The 24,859-nt window shown below is 46.5% G+C and overlaps 1 protein-coding gene across 1 annotated transcript; it reads left to right on the forward strand.

Annotated features, from left to right (window-relative positions):
• Window positions 1-946: 946 nt before the first annotated feature.
• On the forward strand, window positions 947-19,939 carry LOC149324354 (ionotropic receptor coreceptor Ir8a-like; the record flags this gene model as incomplete). The annotated part of the gene is made up of 4 exons (XM_089565597.1): window positions 947-1,144; window positions 12,360-12,498; window positions 16,442-16,659; window positions 19,820-19,939. Coding segments are annotated over exons 1-4 (675 nt in total), but the record flags the coding sequence as incomplete, so codon positions are not given.
• Between the last annotated feature and the right edge of the window lie 4,920 nt (window positions 19,940-24,859).

Below are 24,859 nucleotides of genomic sequence, written 5' to 3' on the forward strand. Positions count from 1 at the left end.
GTGCTCACGCACTTGAAATGCTAACCGGAGCTACTTTATTGAACAATCCTCAATCAAATAATCTAAAAACGCCATGTCTTAAAAACTTAATATAAAATCAGATTGTTAATTGACGCTCGTCTTTCAATGATAATAGCTCATAATTAAGGAAAAAAACTGCAAGGATAGTGGCCACAACTTGTAGGAAGCCTTTCTTACTGCAGAAAAAAAATGAATCAAAGGATATCGATATCCTTAAAACTTTGAGAACAGTCATTCATGCATTATAATTGTGAAGAAACGTTTTGTTCAAGACGGCGCTATAGATACCACAATAAAAATTACTTAACATTAGATCACGGTCGCAGTATTCAAATTAGCGATGTAAACCTCGTTTAAAAGTGAACAGTATCGTCAAGCTTTCAGAGACATTCCACAAGTATTTTGAGAAGTAATGGCATCATACCCGTCGAAAAGTTGTATAAATCTTTGACATCATTTGGCGGAGGTAAGATGCGGCGTTATCGTTGAAAACTGAGTGATGTGTTTAAAAGTTCTCTCTCTAAACGGGTCGTAAGTGACCTTTGTTATAAATTAATATTGCGTGAGCTATGCACAGATGCATTCTCAGTCACGATGTTTGGAAGCATTTGCTCCTAAGGATGTACTTTTGTTAGTTTTTTGTGTTTCGGTAAATAGGGCGCAGGAGTTCATCGAAATTAGGCTCTTCCGTTACAAATTCACAGAATATGAAAATTTCCCGCCTTCATATTGTCACATGCGGTTCTTCAATCAGTAAAGAAAGGCCTTCCTGAACTCAATGATAGACGGCCACAGGGAAGGAATGGAACTCTTCTTGAGTATTCGCACTCTTGCGAAGCTCACAAAAGGTACTGCCACAAAAGGGCTTCTTTGGGCAAGACCCTCAGTTCAGATTAGTTTGTTTGACTGTATTATAACCAGTCGCATGACTGACGACTGGATGCTCAATGTTTGTGCCCAGGAGAGCGACTTGCTGGTGGGTCCCGTCGCGCCGACCTATGACCGGGCATCGGCACTGGAACCGCTACCGCAGTTCTTCTACGCCGAGGCCATTCACTGCGGTGGCCTAACCGACCCATACATCACCAACGTGTTCGGCTACGTAAACTCGTTCGACGTCGAGGTAAGAACCGTTGCAGAGAAGTTTCGGATAACTTGGATGTCTGTTTAACAACTCAGGCGCAAATACTTTCTTCTTGAAGGCCATTTTTTCTAAGTGCCACCGATCCCATTCAAAGAGAAGTGTACACCTCATTTTTAACAGGGTCATTATGTTAGCGCGATAGCGTTAAGCGCCCGGTTCAGCTGAGAAACCAGCGGAGTCGGCATTGGCGAAAGTCGGGTGGGTCTAAAGGGTTGCGACGTCACAACCCCGTGACTTCAAACGTGCAGTTCACATACCTCACAACGATAGCACAGTAAAACAGTGTGGACGTCCCTACACACTTCCTCAATCCTCTAAAGGTTCGTGACGTTATTTCACCACCATTACGTAGTGCCTCTGAGAAGAGAAAAGGAGAGAAAAGCAATAGCGCTGAAAATAAAAATGGTCCAGAACGGACTCCAACCGCTGCACCTTCGGTCGTGAGCCGGGTGCACTACACCTCAACCACTGAGGAACTTTTTATGCGAAGCATACTAGCCGCACAACCGAGCTCTTCCTTGCTGCGCCGCGCGCGGCCGCGTAGCTACCACTTGACCTACATCGGCGCACCACGTGATATGACGTCACAACAGCTGTGAAAGCTGGGGCTCAACTCGTGCGCTCGCTTGCGGACGCGCAGCCTCCGCCGTAGTGCACTGCACGGGCTCGGGCCGGCCCGAAAGCCCGGGCCCGGCCCGGCTGGCGGGCCGGGTCGGGCCGGGACATGATTTGTTTTGCCGGGCCTGGGCCGGGCCCGGGCCTGAAGTTGCGGGCCCGGGCCGGGCTCGGGCTTAAAGCTGCGGACCCGAGCCGGCCTTCGGTTTGTACAGAAACTGCTGATGTCCGACTATTCATTCACTATTGCAGAGTGAAGTACACAACTGCGGCATTGGAGCAGCGACACGGATGAGCTATGGGTTATAGTACGCGCTGAGAAAAAACTAAGCTTTATTCATTGACTTATTTATTTCCCTATTTCCGCGCCGCGGTGGCTTAGCGGTCAAGTTTCTTGACTACTGAGCCGGTGAACCAGGGTTTGCTCCTAGCCTCGGCGGCCGCATTTTTATTTAGGTGGCAAAGCATGACAGCCATGCACTTTGTAGTATCAGTGCTCGTTGAAGAAACCCAGGTGGTCGAAATGGTCCGGAGTCCTTTGCTTCGGTGTCTCTCACAGCCCCCAAAACATAGCTTTTATTTTTAGCTATATCTTTCTCATGAGAGAAAATTCACAAACTAAAGCGCGTTTGGTTTTCTTTTTGATCACCTGGCCGGAAGATCTCGTAATTAGTAAGCCACAAAAGCTGGCGAGAATTTGTAAATCTCATCTCATAACCACATCTATCCCTCCTCGCTTCTTCAAGAGCCTTGTTGTCATGACTAGTATTCTGCCCTATAAGTTATCACGTGGTTCGCGCGTTATCTTTTGGTCCACCAGTAAAAGTAAAATTCAACCTGCCTTAATTGGCCATTGATCGTTCGTCATCCCATAGCATACCTATAAACTATTAGAAATGCATTCGAGAAGAACATATAAGTTTAGGATGCTTATAGTCTTCAAATACACACCGCGAAATACTCAAGCCTTTTAGCTTCTCGTTTCTGCTGAAAGGCGACCAGTTCGGCTATGAGTTCAACCTGAGAGATCGCGTTCACTAAAAAAATGTCATTCCACTGCTTGCTAGCCAGCTTTAATGTTTATACTTCGCTGGCGGCAAAATATAACTGATTAAAATCATGGGGGAATGAAAAGTAGTCTATTACGCTCGTATGCAGCCCTTTTTATTTGGCTCTCGGAACTTCCGAGTTTATTTTTGCGCACGTACACGAGATCACTGTCCAAAAGACAGGCCTGGCGAGCGCTACTGTTAATCACTTCCTTCTGGGTTAAAAAGAGCCAACTTTCTTCAACCCAAACTGTGGTTTCAGAACCTTTGTGGGCGAGTTCCTTATCGATCTAGTCGCAGTCTGCTTGCCCAGAGTGATCAGTATACCTCAAGCGTTACTGTGATACGGGCCGGGTCGGGCCTGGGCTTGGCCTCACTCCGGGATTCACGGGCCGGGCCGGGCTCGCTACAGCGATAATTTAGCGGGCCTGGGCCGGGCCCGGGCTTGAAGCCGCGGGCCTGGGCCGGGCTCGGTCTTCAGGTCTCGGGCCCGGGCCGGGCTTGGGCCTCAGATTGTGGCCCGTGCAGTGCTCTACTCCGCCGGCGGTATGCTTCGCATCCTAGGCTTAACCATAAGCTAAGCCAGGCCATTTTTTTTCTTTCTTCCATGGTATTTCTTTACATGGTTTTGTACAGAAAGGATATATATACATATATGTGTGTATGTATACACACACTCACAAAAAATAAAAACAAAAATTAAATAACATAATAGTAAAATAAAACAACAGCGTTCATATTTCCAAAGTGATATGCTAAGAGGAGCTGAAAGAACCCATTATAACGCTCTCGCGTCGTGCCTTGAAGGCGGACCTTAAGCGTCCCCTGAAATTTTTTTGCTGCTCTTCTGCCTTGTTTAAAAGGACCTGGGAGCAGTAGGGATTTCCTTCTCAAATTTTTCACTTGTCCGGTGTAAACGGCAGCGGATCGCAATGAATCAGCGTGAGACCTGGTTGAGACAGCTGGTCTGAATAGGGTCGATTTGCGCGTCCCCAGTTTCTAGTTGCAGTACATGCATGCAAATGGCATCGACTGTAGGAGTAGGATTTTAGTAGATATTCCAGGAATGGAAAAAAATCCCTTTTTTAGGCCAGTGACTCTGCGTGTCGGCTGGCCTCGCAGCATAGTGGGTGCCGGTACAATCTAAACACCAATAAGCCTTTACGAGAGTAAATAGACTCAGCGCCTTCTACCGGGCATCTTTTCAGGGACAAGGTACTTGGCCCAACTCCCACAGTAGATTTCAGTCACTAAATAAAGAGAATGCTTGCTGTTACCAACGGAGCCATATTCTCACCTCGAAGCACACTGGCATGCAGTTAGGACTGGGAAGCTGCTTTTAAACGCGGCACCTGAGGTCTTGAGGTTGCCGTACAAAGGAGGTTGAAACCTCGGTTAAAACATTCGTGAATGCTAGGATTAGGCACTAATATGCTAATTCATGTTCAGAGTACACGGTAGAAACTGCAGCAATTTATAGTATTAAGACCACATAAGCGCGCTGATGTCAAGTCGGTTAGCCGAGCGTCTCACTCATGCGCCACATGCTGGGTTAAAAAAATTGAAAGCTATGCTCGTGTAACCGAAACTGTATCGAAGTATGATATCGAAAACAGATTTTAGTTTATCAGGTATTTTAGTGGTACTCGGTGCTGTCAAAAGAAAAAAAAAATTCGCGTGGATATTGAGGCTGCTGTGAGTCGCACTTTGGATCGGCGGAGCTCTCTCAGGCGGTAGCATGCAGAAAAATGGAATCAATGAGTTAGGCAGAGACGATGATAATGCCATTGGCCCGGTCAGTCTGCGTTCTTCCTGCTTAGCGGAGCAATAACAGTATTAAAGCGATAGCGTCAAAGGCCCCGTTTTCCACAAAATCCGGTGTCGGTGTTATCGGCATTGTGAGCAAAAAATCACGAGCATAGCTCTGGTTGGTGGTCCCCGGAAAGCAACATAGGAGGAGGATGGACCATCTAGGTCGCGTGACCTACCGGCGTCATTACAACCTGCCCACGGGATAGTGAGGAAACTTGCCACCGTGGCAGGTGGGAGTTAAATTAATTATTGGTCGCTAGGGAAGGGCAACCTGGGTCGCACAAGGCCCACCGGTGGCAGCACCTGCCATCGTTGCTTAACCGCTGCACCGCAGCGCCAGGAGGGATACGAGGACTCCCAGGGATCTATGAATGTACAAAATGACATATATAGGTAATTAACCCATTACGCTATCGCTTCATGCACTGAAGGCGGCGCTTCAGTGTCCCCTCCAATTTTTGCACTTCTGGCCACTCAGTGGCAGAAGGGACGAGGCGACAGGCTCACCATTGTGGAAGAAACAACACACCTTCACTGCTGACTCAAGTTGCTGTGGTTGCCAACAGAAATCCAAGAGTTTCGCCCAGATGCTCGAGAGCTTAGAGAACACTTCTTACTAATGTTATCAACACGATAAAGGCCACCCACTCTTCCACGTCCGAGTAAACAATGTCATGAACGTCAGGAGAGTCAAATAACTGATTAGCTTACTCAAGCGGCTGAGGCTTGTACTTTTTTGCTCAGGGCAAAGACAATGGCCGCCCGGTCAATAACGCAGTAACAAACGAAAAACAGCTGAAAGTGTTTCAAGTTTAGTCGTATGTAGTCAAGTGCTCTGACCGGTTCGCATGAAGAACATTAGCTTACAAAAATGATTTTGATAGGCTGCGTACAAAAGAGATCGTTTCGACGTCACCATGTTCGACGGTACCATGCGGCCATAGCCTAGTGGTTTCGCTGAATGGCCCTTAAAGGAGAACTGCTCCCGCAGCCGCGGGTTCGACTCCCATTCATAGATATTGATTCAATTTCTTTTTCTTGTTTTTCATGGTTTGACCTCTATCTGAACTGAAGGTCAAATCTAGGCACCCGGAAATCGAAGCACGATGTCCCATAGTGAAGCTTTACTCAAAAATAAATCATTCACTTTGACGGTGGACGATTTGTATGAGATTCTACTTCCGGCCACCGAGCGTGACGGACGTGTGTATCATGGGCTCCCAAGGAGCGGATTTAGCGGCCCAGCCGGGCCGCGGTATCAGGAGTACGATCAAACCGAACGAGGACTACCAGCTGATTTTGCCGCATTTGCCAACAGGTTCGAGCGTTTTGCATACTGTTTTTTTGCATGGCGACATCCAAGCCAGGCCATACCGTGTTGAAAACTTTCGTGACGCTCTTGAGCGTCTGTCATTGCTGCCGGAAGTGGTTGCCCTCGGGGCATATCAGATGAATCATGTTTGGGCCGTGACATTCTGCAATGAAGAAGGAAAAAACAAAATGCTACAGGCGGAGGCGTTCAACGTCAAGGACCACCGCTGTGTGGTCATTGACCCATGCAACCAGGGCGTCAGGCTGAAGCTGTTCTGGTGCTACACGGCGTGAAAGATGACGACGTGAAGGCAGCTCTGGCGGCTTTTGGAAAAGTGACCGACATAACTCGGGACAAGTGGAGAGTCAAAGGCTGCGTCGACAAGTCGTCTACTACGCGCTCAGTGACATTGAAGCTGAAGGTGGGCGTTACCATCGAGGACTTACCGCACCAGATGCGTGTTGGAGAGGACGTCGCACTCGTCCACGTTCCTGGCAGAGCTCCGCTCTGCCGCCGGTGCCGCGGCACCGGACACATACGTCGGGAGTGCCGTGTGCCACGTTGCGGGCTCTGTCGTCGCTTCGGCCACGACGACGCCCAGTGCGTGCGAACATATGCTACCGTAGCTGGTCCTGGTCGTAGGGATACTACTGAGGAGCATATTATGGACGAAGTCGACGCAGTAGAGGCGACCCGTGAGAGTCGGGAAGACGCAGTACCAAAAAGCATAGCCTCAGAAAAAGCAACGCTTCCCACGGAACATGAGGCTGCCAACTCAGAAGAACCGCCTGTGCCTGACGCCAGAACTGAGGCGGACGCGGGAAAAGCAGATGATGCTGCGGTAGGTGCAGCTGAGACGGTTTTGGAATCGACCGACGAGAAGGACGTTGACACGGAGATGCCTGCGGCGTCAACTTTGCCAGCGAAGAGGACGCACGACGAAGCTGATGACAAGGCGACGAGCTACGACGGGACGGACCATGAGGAGCCTCTTCCCAAAGCGCCTCCTGTTCGACGTGCGGCCTACAAGCCCAAGCCGAACGTCCCTCCTGATCGTAGGACTTCGTCGGGTGTCCCTCCGCCTTAGCGGAGGTGCCTTGCAGGGTCTTCGTGTTGGTAACCCGGTCTTCGATCGGGTTCAGTGCTGACACCGCCGTATTTTGCAAGCTGGAAGGATTTTTGATGAGGTGAGCTGCAAACCGATGTCACTTTGAGAGCGGCGAATCCCAACCATTTAGATGGCGCCTCAACTAACATCTAGCTTGCGTATTGCCACACTGAACGTGAGAGGTCTTTCTGCGCGAAGGCAAAATCAGCTTAAACGTCTCTTGTTCGAAAACGAAATCGATCTGTTGGCTGTTCAAGAGACAAAAATTGAAAGCGAAGAGTTGACAGATGCGATGGCAGAAATTTACCGTGCACAGTTCAGTGTTTGCCTGTGCCATGCAAAAGGAAAGTCGGGAGGGTGTCTGATTTTAACTCTAAACGGCAAAGTCGCTGTGGAAACTGTATTTTCCTGTGAAAGTGGCCGGATTGTAGCATGCGATTTTTACTTTTCTGGTGTAGAGTGGAGAGCTGTGTGTGTATATGCACCTAATAGAATTCCCGAACGAGATGCCTTTTTTCGCCGTGTTCAACCTTTCCTGCTGACAGAAAAGCGTGTACTATTGCTTGCAGATTTCAACTGCGTGTATAGACCTGAAGATAGAACAAGCAACAAAACCCTGCAGGACACGAGTGCCGAGCTACTGTCTGAGATGATTAATGAAGCAGAATTGGAAGATATTGGCATTATAATGCAAGGTTCAGAACAAGCACAGTACACGCATTTCCAAGGCGTTAGTCACGCAAGGCTGGACAGAATTTATGTTCCTTCTGAAGTTGTGCCCTTGTGTTCCCAGTACCAGACTGTGCACGTCAGCTTCAGTGATCATTCTTTAGTCGTGATCACACTTGGGCAGAGGAAAAGGACTGTCAAGTTTAGTTGGGAATTATGGAAATTTAATGACTCATTGTTGGAGGATGACGAGTTTAGCAAGAAACTAAAAGACTCAGTCAAAAGCTTGTTAGAAAAAGAGACAGACTTTATACAAACATGGGAACAATTTAAATGCGACGTGAAAGTGGCCGCTATAGAAAGAGCATGTGTTTTAAAGCGTAAAGAAAAACAGCAAGAAAAGGAACTTCGTACCGAGCTTGATTTCATGCTCAGCATGGAAGGCGTCAAGCCGGGGTTGTACAGACAAGAAATAAAAGAGACCAAAACTAGGCTTGAACTAATAGATGAAACGAAATATCGAGGTGCTGTGATAAGGGCACGCAGCGAAAGATTTTGGCTTCGGGAGACGCCCACAAAAAGGGCGCTCAGCGACGAAAAACAGTATGCAGTTTCGAAAGAGATAAAGGAAATTTGTTATCGCAATGACGTAACTTCAGAATCTGAGGTGATTGAAAGGGCGTTTCTGGAATATTACCAAAATTTGTTCAGCCTTAAAACGCCTGATGTTGAACATTACAAAACTGCATTCCTGTCGCTAATGCCAAGAGTCGAGGAGGACCTGGCGCAGGTACTTGAGGAGCCCATAACGGCAGCAGAAATCGAAGCTGCAATACAGCAGCTGAGCTTGAACAAGTCGCCTGGGCCGGACGGCCTCGGTGCCGCACTTTACAAGGCTTTGAAAACAGAAATGGCAATAGCATTACAGCGCGTAATAAGCGAGTGTTACGAAAGAAAGTTAACTCCGCCGTCTTTTCGAACTTCCCACGTGGTGTTGATCCCAAAATCGGACGACCCGAGTAGGTTGCAGTCAGTTGAGTGTTACCGCCCAATAAGCTTAACTAACGTAGACTACAAAATTTATATGGAAGTGCTAGCCGGACGACTCCAAACAGTAATTAAAACCCTTGTTGGCCCACACCAGACTTGCGGCATAAAAGGCATAAAAGAAAGATCCATTTTTACTAACATACACGTAGCTAGAAGTGTCCTTGAATGCTGTGATGCAACGGAGGGTCGTGTCGCCATGATGCAACTGGACCTGCATAAGGCGTTTGATAAAGTTGTGCATGAAATTTTGTTCGTGCTTTTGGAACATGTGAATGTAGGATGTATCATCACTGATGGCGTGAAAATGGTTTATGATGGCTGTACATCAAGGTTCATAATTAATAACCGCCTGAGTAATAGTATTCCTGTCTTGTCGTCAGTGAGGCAGGGTTGCCCTCTTTCTCCACTGCTTTTTGCACTTTACCTGGAGCCCTTTTGTTTAAAGCTGTTAACTACGGAAAACATTCGAGGTTACGCCTTTTGTCATAATGAAGTGAAGGTATTGGCATATGCAGATGATATAGCAGTGTTCTGCAGAGACCAGGAAAGCGTGCAAGAAGTGGTGAGAGAAGCCGTAAATTTTTGTGATGCAAGTGGCTGCGCGATAAGCTGGCAGAAATGTTTTGGTTTTTGGCATGGAAAGTGGCAGGCCACGCCAGAAGTATTCTTTCGAATGAAGTGGGTAGACACGCCAGGAAAGTACCTCGGCGTGCCGCTAACCAACTACAGAGAAAGCAAAGAATATTGGGCCCATGAAACCGAACGAGTCAAAGCTCAGACAAGCAAATGGGGCGGTCACAACTTTTCCATGTTCGCAAGAGCTACGGTGTGCAACATGTTTTTAGTAGCGAGGATTTTTTACGTTCTGCAAGCGTTAACTTTGCCAAGGACTTCAGTGCAAAGGTTGCACAGAGTGTTTGCAACATTTATTTGGGCGTCAACATGGGAACGTACCAGCCGATGCAATCTGTTCCACAAGGTGCGGAACGGGGGGCTAGGGTTGTCAAATTTATTTCTGAGACAGATAGTCGCTAGATTCTTTTTCTTGCGTCAAGATAATGATTTTCTGCGAACTGTTATACAAGTGCGATTGTCAGAGTCACTGCCTGATTATGTTGTGTCATCGATGTCTGCAGGGCGGAGTGGGTTAAGTGCTTTTTTGCAAGAAGTTGTTGCAGCAGTCCGTATTCTTCGGTCAAAATTTTCCGATGAGTATCTAACCATTGTAACAAGGAAAAAGATGTACAAGGACCTGCTTGATGTGTTTCTGCCAGTGCCTGTTTATCGCAGTGCTTATCTTCTGGGTCCCGAAAGGGATGTGCTAAAAAGAGTCAAAAGAATGCCGGTGAAGCCTTCAGTGCGTTCTTTCTTTTTTCAATTGCATACTGGAACCCTCCCAGTGAAGCCATGGTTGCAAAGCAAAGGCCTTTTTGTACCTTGGTCAGTAGTGTGTCTTATTTGCAAGAAAGTGGAAACTATAGAACATATCTTTCTCGACTGTCATGACGCTGTTTTTCTTTGGGATGTGTTGAAGCGCACACTGAAAAAAGATTTCCCCTGACTCCTTTTGGAATACGCTTCCTACCATGTGCAGAGCCAGGTGAAGTGCCTTGCGACCTGCTAATGTTGCTCTGCATGCGCAGCCTATGGCGTACGCGAATGGATGTCAGGCATGAACATGTTGTTGTGAATCCGGCTCATCAGTATTTCATTGAGAGCATCATGTATACTCAGGAAGTTTTCGGACAGCAAGCTCCTCAGCCTTAGTGGCTGCCTGTCTTCGACCAACTAAAATCATTTAACCCATTTTATCATCGTGCACTAGCTAGAAACTGACCAGTGCTTTTATTGTCATGTCATTGTATTTTTGTGTTTCGTTTTTCCGGCCAAGTCGGTAATAAAGAAAAAAAAAAGACGATTTGTATAAGGCACCTGTGAACGAAGATGCTCTCTTATCGCCACCGGGGCTTCGAATCCTGCTCGGGGATGAAGTTTTTTTTTTCGGTTAGAGACCTTTGCATGACAAAGATACGGCGCTGCAGTTGGCTTTCCTCCGGCCGCTTTGGAAGGAATAGGCGACATTTATTTATTTATTCATCTATTTATTTATTTATTTATTTGTGATACCCTCAGGGTACAAAGTATATTTCAGAGGGAAGGGCAGTTGATAACAAGAAAAAAGTAAACAAAGCACAATTCATACAAAACTACAGAACAACTGAGGCAAGATAAAAAGAAGTGAGCAAAATTAACTCGGAACAGATTAATAAAATAGTTTAAGAATAATACTAGTAGGTGGAGAACACAACACTACAATAAAATACAAAAGCGATCATTATGTAATCAGAGTGCAAGTATTCTTCTAAATTGTGTTGTATCAGTGATGCTAGTTAATGATGCGGGTAGGGAATTCAATTCTTTAGAGGTTAGCGGAAAATAGGATTGCGCACATGTCACTGTGTTACAATGAGGCACTGTGACCTTTTGTTGATGATCACGACGGTGAGAAATGAACGGTGCCGGTTGAATCTATCGAGAGCGAAGTTGAAAATTAGAGTAGAACATCTTATGGAATAGACAGATGCGGAAGTACTTACGGCGGGTAGCTAGTGGCAGGAGGTTTAAAGACCTTTTCATTTGGGTGACGCTAGATGTACGATGGTAATCGCCTAAAATGAATCTAGTTGCACGATTCTGGACAGTTTCCGGATTTTCTGGATTGTCCGGACATTGTCCGGATTGGCTGGACGATGGAGTATATAGGCAGTTCTAACCCCTGACGGGGCCAAAGCGACGAAAATATTGTAATATTTCATAGCGGAGGAGAATATAGCGGCACGCCTATGAAGTGTGAAAAGTGCCCTTGATATATGAGCACTTCAGAATTCGTCGCTGCAAGCTATCGCAGGGCTGTCTGTACCAATGAACGGAATACTGGCCGCATTCCAAGTACCTTATGGCGTCCAAGAGTAGTCTTGTGCACAGCTGCCTAAAGACTGTACGGATGGCTAAGAGTACATCGTTTTCTGTAGGAAAAGCACAGTACAAGGGCTATAGTTTTGTCACCTGCATTTACTGTATGCCATATGTCATACGTTTCAATGAGTTGTTCCAATCCTTTAAAGATGAATTAAATGAGAGTGAAGCAGCAGAAAAAAGGAATTGATCATCTTTCATGTCGTCTAATCCGAGGCGAAGACCTTCCATTCTGTTTTTTTTAATTTTTTTTTACGATTGGCCAACCAGAAGTAGTCACGAAAGCAGTAGTGAGATGATACTCGGAAATGTCCTCTTGTTTGCGAGTCTATGCCACTGAAAATAAGATCGTATAAAGAATGTATACATTCACAGCCGCGGGATATGGAATCCTGTTGAGAGGTTATCTCATTGCTTGAATATAACACGCTTAGAGAAGTGTTAATTGAATAATAATAATAGGACCTGCCTCGACCACAGTTCAATTACGTGCTCTGCTTATGAAGACGACAACGACTAACTTTGTTTCCTGTATTCGTCCTGCGTTTGCAATTTTTAACATCTGCCACCTACGGAGTCTGTGACGATTTTGCTCTCCCGCAGGTGTGGATCGGCCTCTTCTCTGCGATGCTGTCTGTCAGTTTCCTGGTGGGCCTGATTGACTCCAGTTACCTCTGCTCTCGCCTGGCTTTCTCCTACTACTTCGCGTTCCTCGACCTCTTCGGCATCTTTCTCATGGAAGGTACATGCACCCAGTAGATTTTTCATTCGATACGTAGGCCAGCTAGGCGCACAAATTTGATCAGCATACGTCTCGGAGTCGCATTGAACTTAGATATTACACCGAAGCTATATAAAAGACGTGAAATATTTTTAAAATTAAGGAAAATGCGTAGGGAGGGAAATTTTTACTGGTTCTCTAAGAATGTGAAATGAATGAAATATGTGAAGAGTTTTTTTTTTTTGAAGAAGAAGCCAAATCCACCAAAATGCAAACTCAGAAAAACGTGAACATTTCTAATGTGCCCAAACCATGGCGTAATCCAAGCTGTTATATGATATTGTCACGCGCTACCTATGGACTCAGAAGGAACAACGAAGAAGTGCGCACGCAAAAAGAAGCCCGGCATCTCCCCGCTGACGCATCAGGCTCGGGTCGACCTACCTGCGTGAATAGCCTTTGTAAATAGGACCTGTAACAGTGTAGTGGAGGTGCTGGGTATCGATCCCAGTACCTCTCGCTTATTGTACTGTGCGATGTCAGTGCACGTTAAAGAACTCCAGGTGGTCGAAATTTCCGGGGACCTTCACTACGGCGTCCTTCATAGCTTGAGTCGCTTCGAGCCGTTAAACCCCAATAAACCAATACATACATACATACATACATACATACATACATACATACATACATACATGCATGCATGCATGCATGCATGCATGCATGCATGCATACATACATACATACATACATACATACATACATACATACATGCGTACGTACGTACGTATGTACATACATACATACATACATACATACATACATACATACATACATACATACATACATACATACATACATGCGTACGTACATACATACATACATGCGTACATACATACATACATACATACATACATACATACATACATACATACATACATACATACATACATACATACATACATACATACATACATACATACATACATACATACATACATACATACATACATACATACATACATACATACATACATACATACATACATACATACATACATGCATACATACATACATACATACATACATACATACATACATACATACATACATACATACATACATACATACATACATACATACATACATACATACATACATACATACATACATACATACATACATACATACATACATACATACATACATGTATGGCACAGTTGCCTTGACTCCTTTTGATGTGGAACTGTATCTGACCCAGTTTAGCTCAGAAAACTTTTGCTAGAGTTGTTTTCACGCTCTGCTTAAGAAAATGACAGCTAAAATTGATTATGCTGTCCATAGAGCAGAAAAACAAATTGAAAATTTATTATGGACAACCAGGAGCACTGCTATGTTTCAACACAAGTAAGTAAATTCAAATGCCAGGCAAATGCCAGGCTTCTGTCGCAAACGCTGACGTTGGTGACAAGCGTCTTTTCCAGTGTGCATACTTCGGTAGCGGAAAGCAAACTAGTTAGCATGTATAAGATAACGAATAAATTTCACTTCACTTCAGCATTCTAAATTGATGAGATGGTAGCGAAATGGCAGACGCGTACAGTATATAAAATGACAGGACAGTGCCTAGTATTGTCGTTTCGGTGCGGTGACACTGCGGCGACCCGCATTGGGAGAGTGCGAAAGTATTGACGCCTCTTCGGCACTCGTCACGTCTCCTTATAATTTTCTTTTAGTTTCTTAATTAATTAACTGCTGAATTAGCGTAATCATCTTATACTTCCAACTAAAGATCGATTTATTTACTCTTATTATACCTTATTGTATCTCAAACAACCATCTTGGTTTTTCAAATTTGGCACCATAGTTGCTGTCCCGTCTACTTACTACATCCCCGTCCAGCCTATTACACCGTCCATGGGTTTTTGCGTATAATTAATTCATTAATTTATTGATTTATTTGTTTATTTATCTATGTAAATGAAACTTTTTTGTTCGATTAATTATCCCTCATCAAATACATTTGAATTCATTTCAAACTTTATTTTCACTCTTTTGCCTACATTTTCACTATTTTGCCCCCCACGGCTGTTTTCCCGTCCACTCACTTGATCGACGCTCGCACTATTTCGACGCTTTTTCGACATTTTTGCCTCCAACTAATTAACAAATCAACCCATCGACATAACTTTTTTTGGCGCAGCATCCTCATACCATCCTCTTTCGATTACAACCGCTCGTTTGATGCTACCTCTTCTAAGAACGTCACAACTGCTGCGGACACGTTTTGCGAACACGTTTTGGTGGCACGACCCCGCCGACACGGCCTAGAAATGCTTTCGTATTAATAACTCCACTGGCTACATTTGCATCCTAGTGAAAGCAGAAAAGAAGTGTACAGGAAATCGGGAGAAACAAACTTTGGGGGATGCTCCACTATATTACGGGCTAAAAATGCAACAGCAATGAAGTCTCTTGTGCAGCCTAATATGCGTATTGTTTGTTTCATGATTGTACACCGCTTCTGGCAGGCCCCCGCTCGTTAGCTCTGCGCACAGTCAGGACGACACACTACCGATCGGCCAATTACCGAATTTTGTGACGAACACACGCCGGACACTATTTTTTTCCGACAGCACGTGACAGCGGTTGCGGCTTAGCTCGAGCCAGTGGGGAGGTCCGTGCGATTCCCTTTTCATCTTTAATTATTTCAGTCGCAGCAACAAGATTGCTCTGCATGGTAACTACATTTTCGGATTGACGATGTTGGTACTTCTTGCTGTTAGTCAATATTCATACAAGTAAACCTGAAATGCCGTGTTCCGGAAGTTTTGGGAACACAAAAGTCTAGAAAAAGCTTTTCCAGTGCCAGGACGCAACTATGAAATTAGGAGTGGTGTCCTGTGCTAGGCCTTAATGGTAGGCTGTGCCAGGTTACGAGGAAATTCAGCTTTCTCTCGTCTTCAGGATGACGACATTATAGCTGCGCGAAAGGCGGCAGTAACTGAATAGGAAAAAAATTAAATAAATGGTTTTCAGAAAGGACATAACGCAGTAACTGCCATGCATCTCGGCTGACACTCGAATCTCGCCCCAAGTGAAGGGAAAAAGGAAGGAGGGAACGAAGTAAGGAAGAAAGAGGTGCCGTAGTGGAGGTCTCCGGAATAATTTCGACCACCTGGGGATCTTTAACGTGCATTGACATCGCACAGTACACGGGCGTGATGGAATGGGGAGAGCGCCAGAGTACTCGGCAGCACTAAGACATTTTGACCCCTCCTTTAACGGCAGCTGCCCGCACTGTAGTGCGGTGTCTTCGGACGCCTATCACATGGTGTGGGCCTGCCCATCCAACCCGGCCATTCCCCCCATCCCCAACCCAACCCGGGAGGACTGGGAGGCGGCCCTGCTCGGCTGCCACGACTTAAGGCCCCACAAGGCGCGCCCGGACGGCCACCACCGTCGCTGGGGTGCCAAACAAGGGACCTCCGCCTAGTGCTTGTAAGGATCGGTCCCTTACGGGATGATTCAAACACACCTCCTGTCCCTTCTTAATAAATACAATACCTCATGTACATCATGTAGTAATGCATCATGTAGTAGTAGGTTGTATTGGATCCAAAGGATTGATGCTAAGAATGCGTAAGCAGAATTCGTTGTTCGGCGAAGAAGGGCATTTTGAATTGAGCAGGGCTGGAAATGCTATTTATACGATCGAAAGGCAAATAGTATGAGCCAAGCGGAATCTTAAAAATTCGGTTTATTGGGTGCAAATGAAAGAACGCATGCGCTTCTTGCCGATCTTGTAGTCGTCTATATAGCGCAACCGATCTCACTCAACTGAGAATACTTACTAGGAAACTACCGCATACAGGTTAATGCTGTAAAATAAAGCGACATTGGTCCTGGCGAACAGTCCAAGTGCTATAATGGAGCCATATTCGTCTGGTGGTGCGCCTTTGTGCAGCCTCTCCACGCATCACCAAAGACTCCGCCAAGCGCTGGCTCATTGGAACCTGGTGGCTGGCAGTTTTCGTGCTGGCCGCGGGCTTCACGGGACACATGAAGGCCAGCCTGACGATGAAGGACTCGCGCCCGCGCCTGGAAACCCTACGCGACATCTTGGAACAGAAGGAAGTGCTGCCTGTTATCATACGGGGCACCACCTTCGAGGAGCGCTTCCGGGTAATGTGTGCCTGCAATTCCGTTGACACAGTCTGTCATAGCGGGAGTGCATGAGCATCCATTTGATTGTGGGGGGTGGGGATATATGCACAGTAAATTAAATTGACGACAGGAGATTTGTAGAGTGGGTCGGGGAACAAACAAGAGTTAATATGGTATGGTAGCTTAAATCAGGAGATAGAAATGCGTATGATCACCGGTTTGTATGCAACCGGTTGTCTCTCAGGGTAATAGATTGCATTCCAAGAGAAGGCCAACATAATAGTCATCGACAGTCTGGTCGGCGGAGGAGGTTAGGAAGCTTGCAGCGATAAGGTGGTCTCAACTGGCTCAACACAAGATGAATTGGAATGAATGGGAGAGGGCTTTGTCCTGGAGAGTATTTAGATATTTTGATGATGATGAGGATTATGACGCGCATGCAGAAGCTTACCAGCAGCAGTATAACATACCCACATTTACCGCTGCGGCCGGGCTAAGTGCAATCATTGCCGCAAGTGTTTCCTCATCCGTTACTACAGTGCACTCTTTTTCTCTGTATTTCCACCAAATGAAAGAACCTAGGCAGCTCAAGATATTCACAATGGTCCGTTAGTGCGACAACGACGGGTCAGTTACTCATTTTGTGATGGTACGGAGACTATTTTAGAGATGATAGCTGTTAATGGGAAGGTTATCGTTGTAAACGTGTTTGCCGCCATCGTTGCAGTAGTCAAAATGCGTCCGTGCAGCCTAGCATGATCATAAAGAAATGAACAGGGGGGCGCCCAGCACGGGTTCATCCCACGGGGGTTCGAGCACACGTCTACCCTGTGCCCAAGCCCGTGCCTGGCGCCCCTGGCCAAAACAAACATAGAGAAGGGTTCCCGGAAAGACTCCTTTATACCGAAGTATGACTGAAGAGTGCTGGATTGAGAGAATGGAGCAGAGGGGGAAGGCAAGGACGCCGCACTGGCATCTCGCACGGACAACATATTTCTGTGCGTAATAATAATTCCGTTCTATCTAGCTCTCATCTTCGGCATTAAAAGTAGAGTATAGACATTCCAAGTTTTCGTCCTAGTCAAAGGCACGACAAAAAGACATAAAAACTTTGGGAGAATACTATGTAGTCACATGTTTTATTTGCTATGACTATTTCAGGGTCTCCGGGTGTTTAACGCCCCAAAGTGACTCATGTTATGAGCGACGCCTTAGTGAAGGGCTCTGGAAATTTCAACCACCTAGAGTTCTTTAACGTGCTCTGACATCGCACAGTACACGGACCCCTAGAACAGAGTACACGAGCCGCGTCTTTCGGGTCAGCAGCCGAGCACCGTTAACAGTGAGCCAACGGCGGTACTACGACTGTTTCAGTCTAGCCCAAACTGCTTGAGGTCATAACGAACCTTTGCACAAGTGTCGCAAGAAGGAAATAATGGGAGTTCTAAATAGGCTAAAGGCTATTATGCCCTAAAAACGGCATGAGCAGACCGAACACAGGGAAAAACTTGTACGTTGCGCTATATTATGTCTGTAGAAAGACGCAAATCAGCGCAACGACACAAGGTTTGCTCAACCTACGGCTATGCGAAAACCGTCGCGAACAGAATGTTCTGCGCTCGTGAGCATTCTCTGCGACAGCGCAAAACAGTGTAGTGGGTGCTCTGGTTCGGTATAACACATAAGCTTCCCGTAAGAAATGCAAATCAATCACCTAAAGTTTACACCGACCTGCTATAAGCCTTCATTAAAACTCTAAAGGGAAGCAAGACAAAATATTAGAGTTAGCATGACATCCTTTGCGATGAACAGCGGCAAGCGGCGCACATCAAGAAGGTTGCCAGCATCTTGCAGCTAAGCGCATCGTGGTGGAGCAGCGCAAAGGACGGGACACAAGAAACAAGGAAGGACGTACACAGACGCTTACTATCAACTGATCTGACTATCAACTGAGCTGACTATCAACTTTTCTGCGCCCAACAACCGGCAAGTTCACCGTGGTTGTGGGCAAACGCACAGTAATCCCCATGTTCCTTGTGCCTCTGGTGTTGTGTACTCGGTGCCCTTATCCTGCGGGAAGGAATATATTGGTCAAACGGGAAGATGCATCAATGTCAGACTTCAAGAACATAATAACAATGTAGGTAATATAGCAATCACTGGAAATCTGGCCAAGCACTGTAAAAAATGTAAAAGCAAAACTTGCGCCCCAATATTTGACCAATGTGCAATCATTGGGAAAGGACGAGATCGTACGTCGAGAGAAATAATTGAGGCTTGCAACATCCGTCGTGCGAAAGACCACTGTGTCAGTACATCTTCCATTAGTTTATCTCAGAAAGAATTGGATTTTCTGAGAACAGCAGTACATGCGTTGTGAGTCTTTGCGTTGTTTGATTTTATCCCATCCTGTTTCAAGTGTTTATTCCGGGTTTTTAATTGTGACATAGAGTTAGTTTTTATTCGTCGCAGGCCTTTACTCCTCCTTTTAGTTGTTTCGTGCTTTTAGCCTCCTTTTTTGGCCTCTTTAAAAATTCATCTTCTGTGAGGCCTTAATGTGTTTGTTGATTGCCGGCCCTTCAAACCTCGCAGCCTACTAGTTATTAATGTTTTTAAAGTGTTTTTTAATTATTCGTAACGATTTTATATGTTTTTAATGCCATCATTTCCGTTATTGATTGTCTATAGCTTTTAGCCCCTTTTGGGCGAGCTCATCTTTCATTACCGATCATCCGTTATTTCGCGCCTTGGCCCTATACACCCTCCGCTTCTCTTTATCGTCTTTCACCGCCACCACATTTACCAATATGTTTTGGTTGGTTTATGGGGTTTAACGCCCCAAAGTGACTAAGGCTATGAGAGACGCCGTAGTGGAGGGCTCCGGAAATTTACTGACGTGACTGTCTTCTGGATTCCGGTGACCGAGCAACCCTTTTATCTATGTTCCATCCCCTCATGATTGCTATATATTTTCTGTGTTTCGAAATAAAAATTCAGTTGATAGTCAGCGCCTGTGTACGTCCTTCCTTGTTTCTTGTGTCCCGTCCTTTGCGCTGCTCCACCACGATGCAACAGTACCAACTAGCCCAGCAACTTGCTCTTCTGAGCTAAGCGCAAACGCTCACATTGGAAGCGCTTCGAACGAAACCCACTCCTGATGTCTGGTTCCTGTTTGCAGAACTCCGGTGACATCTACCAGCGCATGATCTGGGCAAAGGCAAACCGTCTGGGTGGCATCATGCCCGTCAGGGAAGTCTTCACAAAGCGGATATTTGACGATGTGCTGCAGTCGAAGAAGGTACAGAATGAAGCTAATCACAACATTACCTTAAAAAATGGCGACTCAAAAATTTTTTCACAATATGAGAGACGTTTTATTACAGAAACATTTCACACCCCGAGAGAATGTCTAGAGCCTTTACAGTATTCGCCGAGAAGAAGCCTTCGTACCATTCGATGTGGCACAGCTTGCAAGTCAGAGCCTGACAGTGCTGTAAATCAAGTCCAATTGAACAATTTGGACGGCGCTGCCTTTTAAGGCAAACATTCTGTGCTTCCTCACTGATGGTTTGATTTCGCTATTATTTTTCATTGCTTTTACACGCCCACCCTAATTTTTGATGGTTTGGTTTGGTTTATGTGGGTTTACGTCCCAAAGCAGCTCAGGTTAGTAGGGACGCCGTAGTGAAGGGCGCCGGAAATTTCGACCACCTGGGGTTCTTTAACGTGCACTGAAATTCGACTGCCGCGGCCGGGATCGAACCCGCGTCTTTCGGGTCAACAGCCGAGCACTATAACCACTAGGCCACCGCGGCGGACTCACTGAGCGGCTGCGAGGCCACAGCGTCGTGGGCGCTTGACCACTCCCTTACGTATTCGTGCCTTGCTCCTGGTGTTAACTTGGTCTTGTGGGACACGGGGTTTTAAAAAAGACCGCCGACAGCCTTGAAACGCCCCTCAATATACACGGTCTGTTCTGAAAGTAGTAGGACTCATTTTTTTAAACAAAATTTATTCAAGGGAATAGTACAAACTATTACAATTTTTCAAGGTAGCACCCTTCCGCACCTACACGCTGCTGCCAATGAGTTTGACAGTTTTCGTACGCCTCTAGGAATGCCTAGACAGGAATGCTGTTTAGCTCCCTTGTCACGGCCTGTTGAACCACCTCTACCGATCCGTGATTTTCCCCCTTGAGCGTCGATTTTATTCTTGGGAATAGAAAAAAGTCTGGCGGGGCCAAGTCGAGGCTGTAGGGGGGCTGAGGCATCGTTGCCGCCTTGTGCTGGGCAAAAAATCGGGGTCCTCATTCACATGAAGAAGATCCTACCGGTTGGCCTTTTCCTCCTCTGACAACAATTCCGGCACCAACTTCGCGCACGCTATCCTCATGGTTAAGCTTTCTGTCACGATCTCCAAAACTTGGGTTTGAGGAATGCTCATGTCATCAGCAATCATTCTGATACTCATTCTACGATCACTGTTAAGTAAATTTTTCACTCGCTACACATTTTCGTTGGTCTTGCTGGTCCAAGGGCGTCTGGAGCGGTCGTCTTCCTCCACTCTTTCCTTACCTTCTCAGAAAAGCTTGTGGCACTCAAAAAACACCTGATCTACCCATGGAAGCGTCACCGTAAGCCTCCTTAATGATGTTGTGAGTCTATTTGCCCGTTTTACCAAGATTTACTCAAAATTTGATCGCGTATCGCTGATCCAGTAAACGCTCGACGATTCTGCGTGACGAGACGTTTCGACAGGGGTTCACAGTACAAGCGACCTCCTCTCTTCAACGGCCGAGAGCCTACTGCCGATTTTCACCAGCATTCCCAATATCCCCCTTCAACGATCCTGCACGCGCAGACCACCTCTCGTCCGCCCGTTCGCCCAGGAAAAAACCAGTCCTACTACTTTCAGAACAGACCCTGTATGTGCTGAAATGGCTTCAATTGCGCGACGTCCGCAGGCCTGCGCATTCGAAGCCACAAGATACTCGTATGACAGAGTCGGGACCTGCGAGCTGAAGCATCAGTCGCATTTCGGGAGGGCCATGCATTCAGCCGAGGCTGAGTGTTGTGATCTGGACGCTGCACGTACAGGCGCGGCCGTAAGTAAACGGAGCACGCTACTGCGTTCGAAGTGCAATCATGCTTTCTCCATTGGTAATGAAGAAGCGTTGTTTGTCTACAAGAAAGCCCACCAACCTCCTCTATCAGCATGCGTGCTCCACTGCTGGAAGTTTCAATTAGGTGACGCGTGAAAAATATTCGAAGACAGTTGCGTGCTCCGTTTACTTTTGTCCGCGCCTGTAAGTGGAGGAACAGCGGCAGAGACGTGCAGCGGGTTGAACAGATGACAGGCGCTCTCAGGGCGCTTCCTGCAAATGTCCTGCACAGGTACACGCTCATGTATGTAGTGCCAGCACATTTCTCGCGCATTAGTTGTAAATCTCGCGAAAAATAAACGCAGTCGCGTCTCACTGGCGCGTGACGGCACCAATGAAAGCGAATACAATCGCAAACCACAAACTGTGCGAGCTTGCGTTCCTCATCCCCGCTACAATCGATGTAATCATAATTATTTTTCTCACAATAATAAATTGGACAACAGCTGCTTCATTCGCTACGACGTAATTTATAAACCTTCCGTTCCCACACGTTCTTTGCCACGTCAGCACGGCGAAAGCAGAGAAGCTATAGTGTTCCTTCCAACCTTTACATAATCTCCGCATTACCCAGGCTTTAGTGGTTTGTTTCATGGTTTGGTTTATGGGATTTAACGTCCCAAAGCAACTCAGGCTATGAGAGACGCCGTAGTGGAGGGCTCCGGAAATTTCGACCCCCTGGGGTTCTTTAACGTGCACTGACATCGCACAGTACACGGGCGTGCAATGCGTTACCACGGCGGAAATCCGTCCACTCTCGCTGCCAGTGCGCAATCGCAGCTCTGTGCCCTATCAGCGGCACTCCTCAAGATCCAATGCCGGCGATCGGCACCACATGATGGGTCTAAACAAAAGAAAGCGTAGGGATCATGTCAAGATCGAAGGAGAAAGGTTTCGAAAGGAAATGCCTGAAGCGCTGTTGCGATTGGTGCGGAGCGCTTACACCGATGAAAACATCAGCAGACTTAAATAAAGAATGATAGAAAAGGCGCCGCGTGAAAAATCAAAAGTATAGACCCTTCCATCGTTCGAGGGCCATACCGAAACACCGCCTGTGTGGGCTAGCTGTTGCAAACTGTTCCGCTGCCGCTTCGACTGTGCTGACGTCATATGCACACAACAGCCTAGCGAGAAATTCGGTGACGCCCAGGAGCCCTTATTGAAAACGTCAAAAAGTACCGACACAAAATTTCAAAAACTGAAGTGTGATAGTTTTCCTGAGTGTAGAGCAGATAGTAGATAGTAGATAGCAGATAGTTCAGCAGATATTTCAGCATGTTTTATTGTAACGCACTGACTGAAATGCAATTTTTGTGATTTTTAACGCTGACTAAATGACATGTTCAACAGTTCTGTTTGCCGCAGAAACGACTTTGAGTCCGTCATTGGAGCGCAGAAGCAGCAACATTTCTCTTACTTTCTGTCAGAAATCCGCGAACGTCCAAGAGATAAGACTGCAGGCCGCCACTGATGGAGGATCGATGTGAGCGACTAAGCATTTATTTGCACCAGAAAGTTTTCGAGCGCACGTTATCACGCAGCTAGTCTAATGGGATGTCTACCAGAATGTACGCAATGGTGCTGAAGGGCACAGAAATTGAGTGCAGCAAATGACTTTTGAATAACTGCTGACATGGCGCCAAGGCTTTATCATTTAAGTAAAGGTGCTCCTTGGATTGGTATACGCGCTAGGTTTTCTTAGCGCTTTGGTCGGGAACGAATTTCAGTTTATGTTTACATTATTGGAACGCTACTGGGTATATTCTGAGGCAAAAGTCAACACGGCATAGACAACACAGCATAGACAACACAGCATAGACAACACGGCATAGACAACACAGCATAGACAACACGGCATAGACAACACAGCATAGACAACACAGCATAGACAACACGGCATAGACAACACGGCGTAGACAACACGGCGTAGACAACACGGCGTAGACAACACGGCGTAGACAACACGGCATAGACAACACGGCATAGACAACACGGCATAGACAACACGGCATAGACAACACGGCATAGACAACACGGCATAGACAACACGGCATAGACAACACTGCATAGACAACACGGCATAGACAACACGGCATAGACAACACGGCATAGACAACACGGCATAGACAACACGGCATAGACAACACGGCATAGACAACACGGCATAGACAATACGGCATAGACAACACGGCATAGACAACACGGCATAGACAACACGGCATAGACAACACGGCATAGACAACACGGCATAGACAACACGGCATAGACAACACGGCATAGACAACACGGCATAGACAACACGGCATAGACAACACGGCATAGACAACACGGCATAGACAACACGGCATAGACAACACGGCATAGACAACACAGCATAGACAACACGGCATAGACAACACGGCATAGACAACACGGCATAGACAACACGGCATAGACAACACGGCATAGACAACACGGCATAGACAACACGGCATAGACAACACGGCATAGACAACACGGCATAGACAACACGGCATAGACAACACGGCATAGACAACACGGCATAGACAACACGGCATAGACAACACGGCATAGACAACACGGCATAGACAACACGGCATAGACAACACGGCATAGACAACACGGCATAGACAACACGGCATAGACAACACGGCATAGACAACACGGCATAGACAACACGGCATAGACAACACGGCATAGACAACACGGCATAGACAACACGGCATAGACAACACGGCATAGACAACACGGCATAGACAACACGGCGTAGACAACACGGCGTAGACAACACGGCGTAGACAACACGGCGTAGACAACACGGCGTAGACAACACGGCGTAGACAACACGGCGTAGACAACACGGCGTAGACAACACGGCGTAGACAACACGGCGTAGACAACACGGCGTAGACAACACATCGTAGACAACACGGCGTAGACAACACGGCGTAGACAACACGGCGTAGACAACACGGCGTAGACAACACGGCGTAGACAACACGGCGTAGACAACACGGCGTAGACAACACAGCATAGACAACACAGCATAGACAACAC

The sequence above is a fragment of the Amblyomma mixtum genome, unplaced genomic scaffold (assembly GCF_055824585.1).
Source record: "Amblyomma mixtum isolate Tamu unplaced genomic scaffold, ASM5582458v1 scaffold_48, whole genome shotgun sequence".
Taxonomy (NCBI): domain Eukaryota; kingdom Metazoa; phylum Arthropoda; class Arachnida; order Ixodida; family Ixodidae; genus Amblyomma; species Amblyomma mixtum.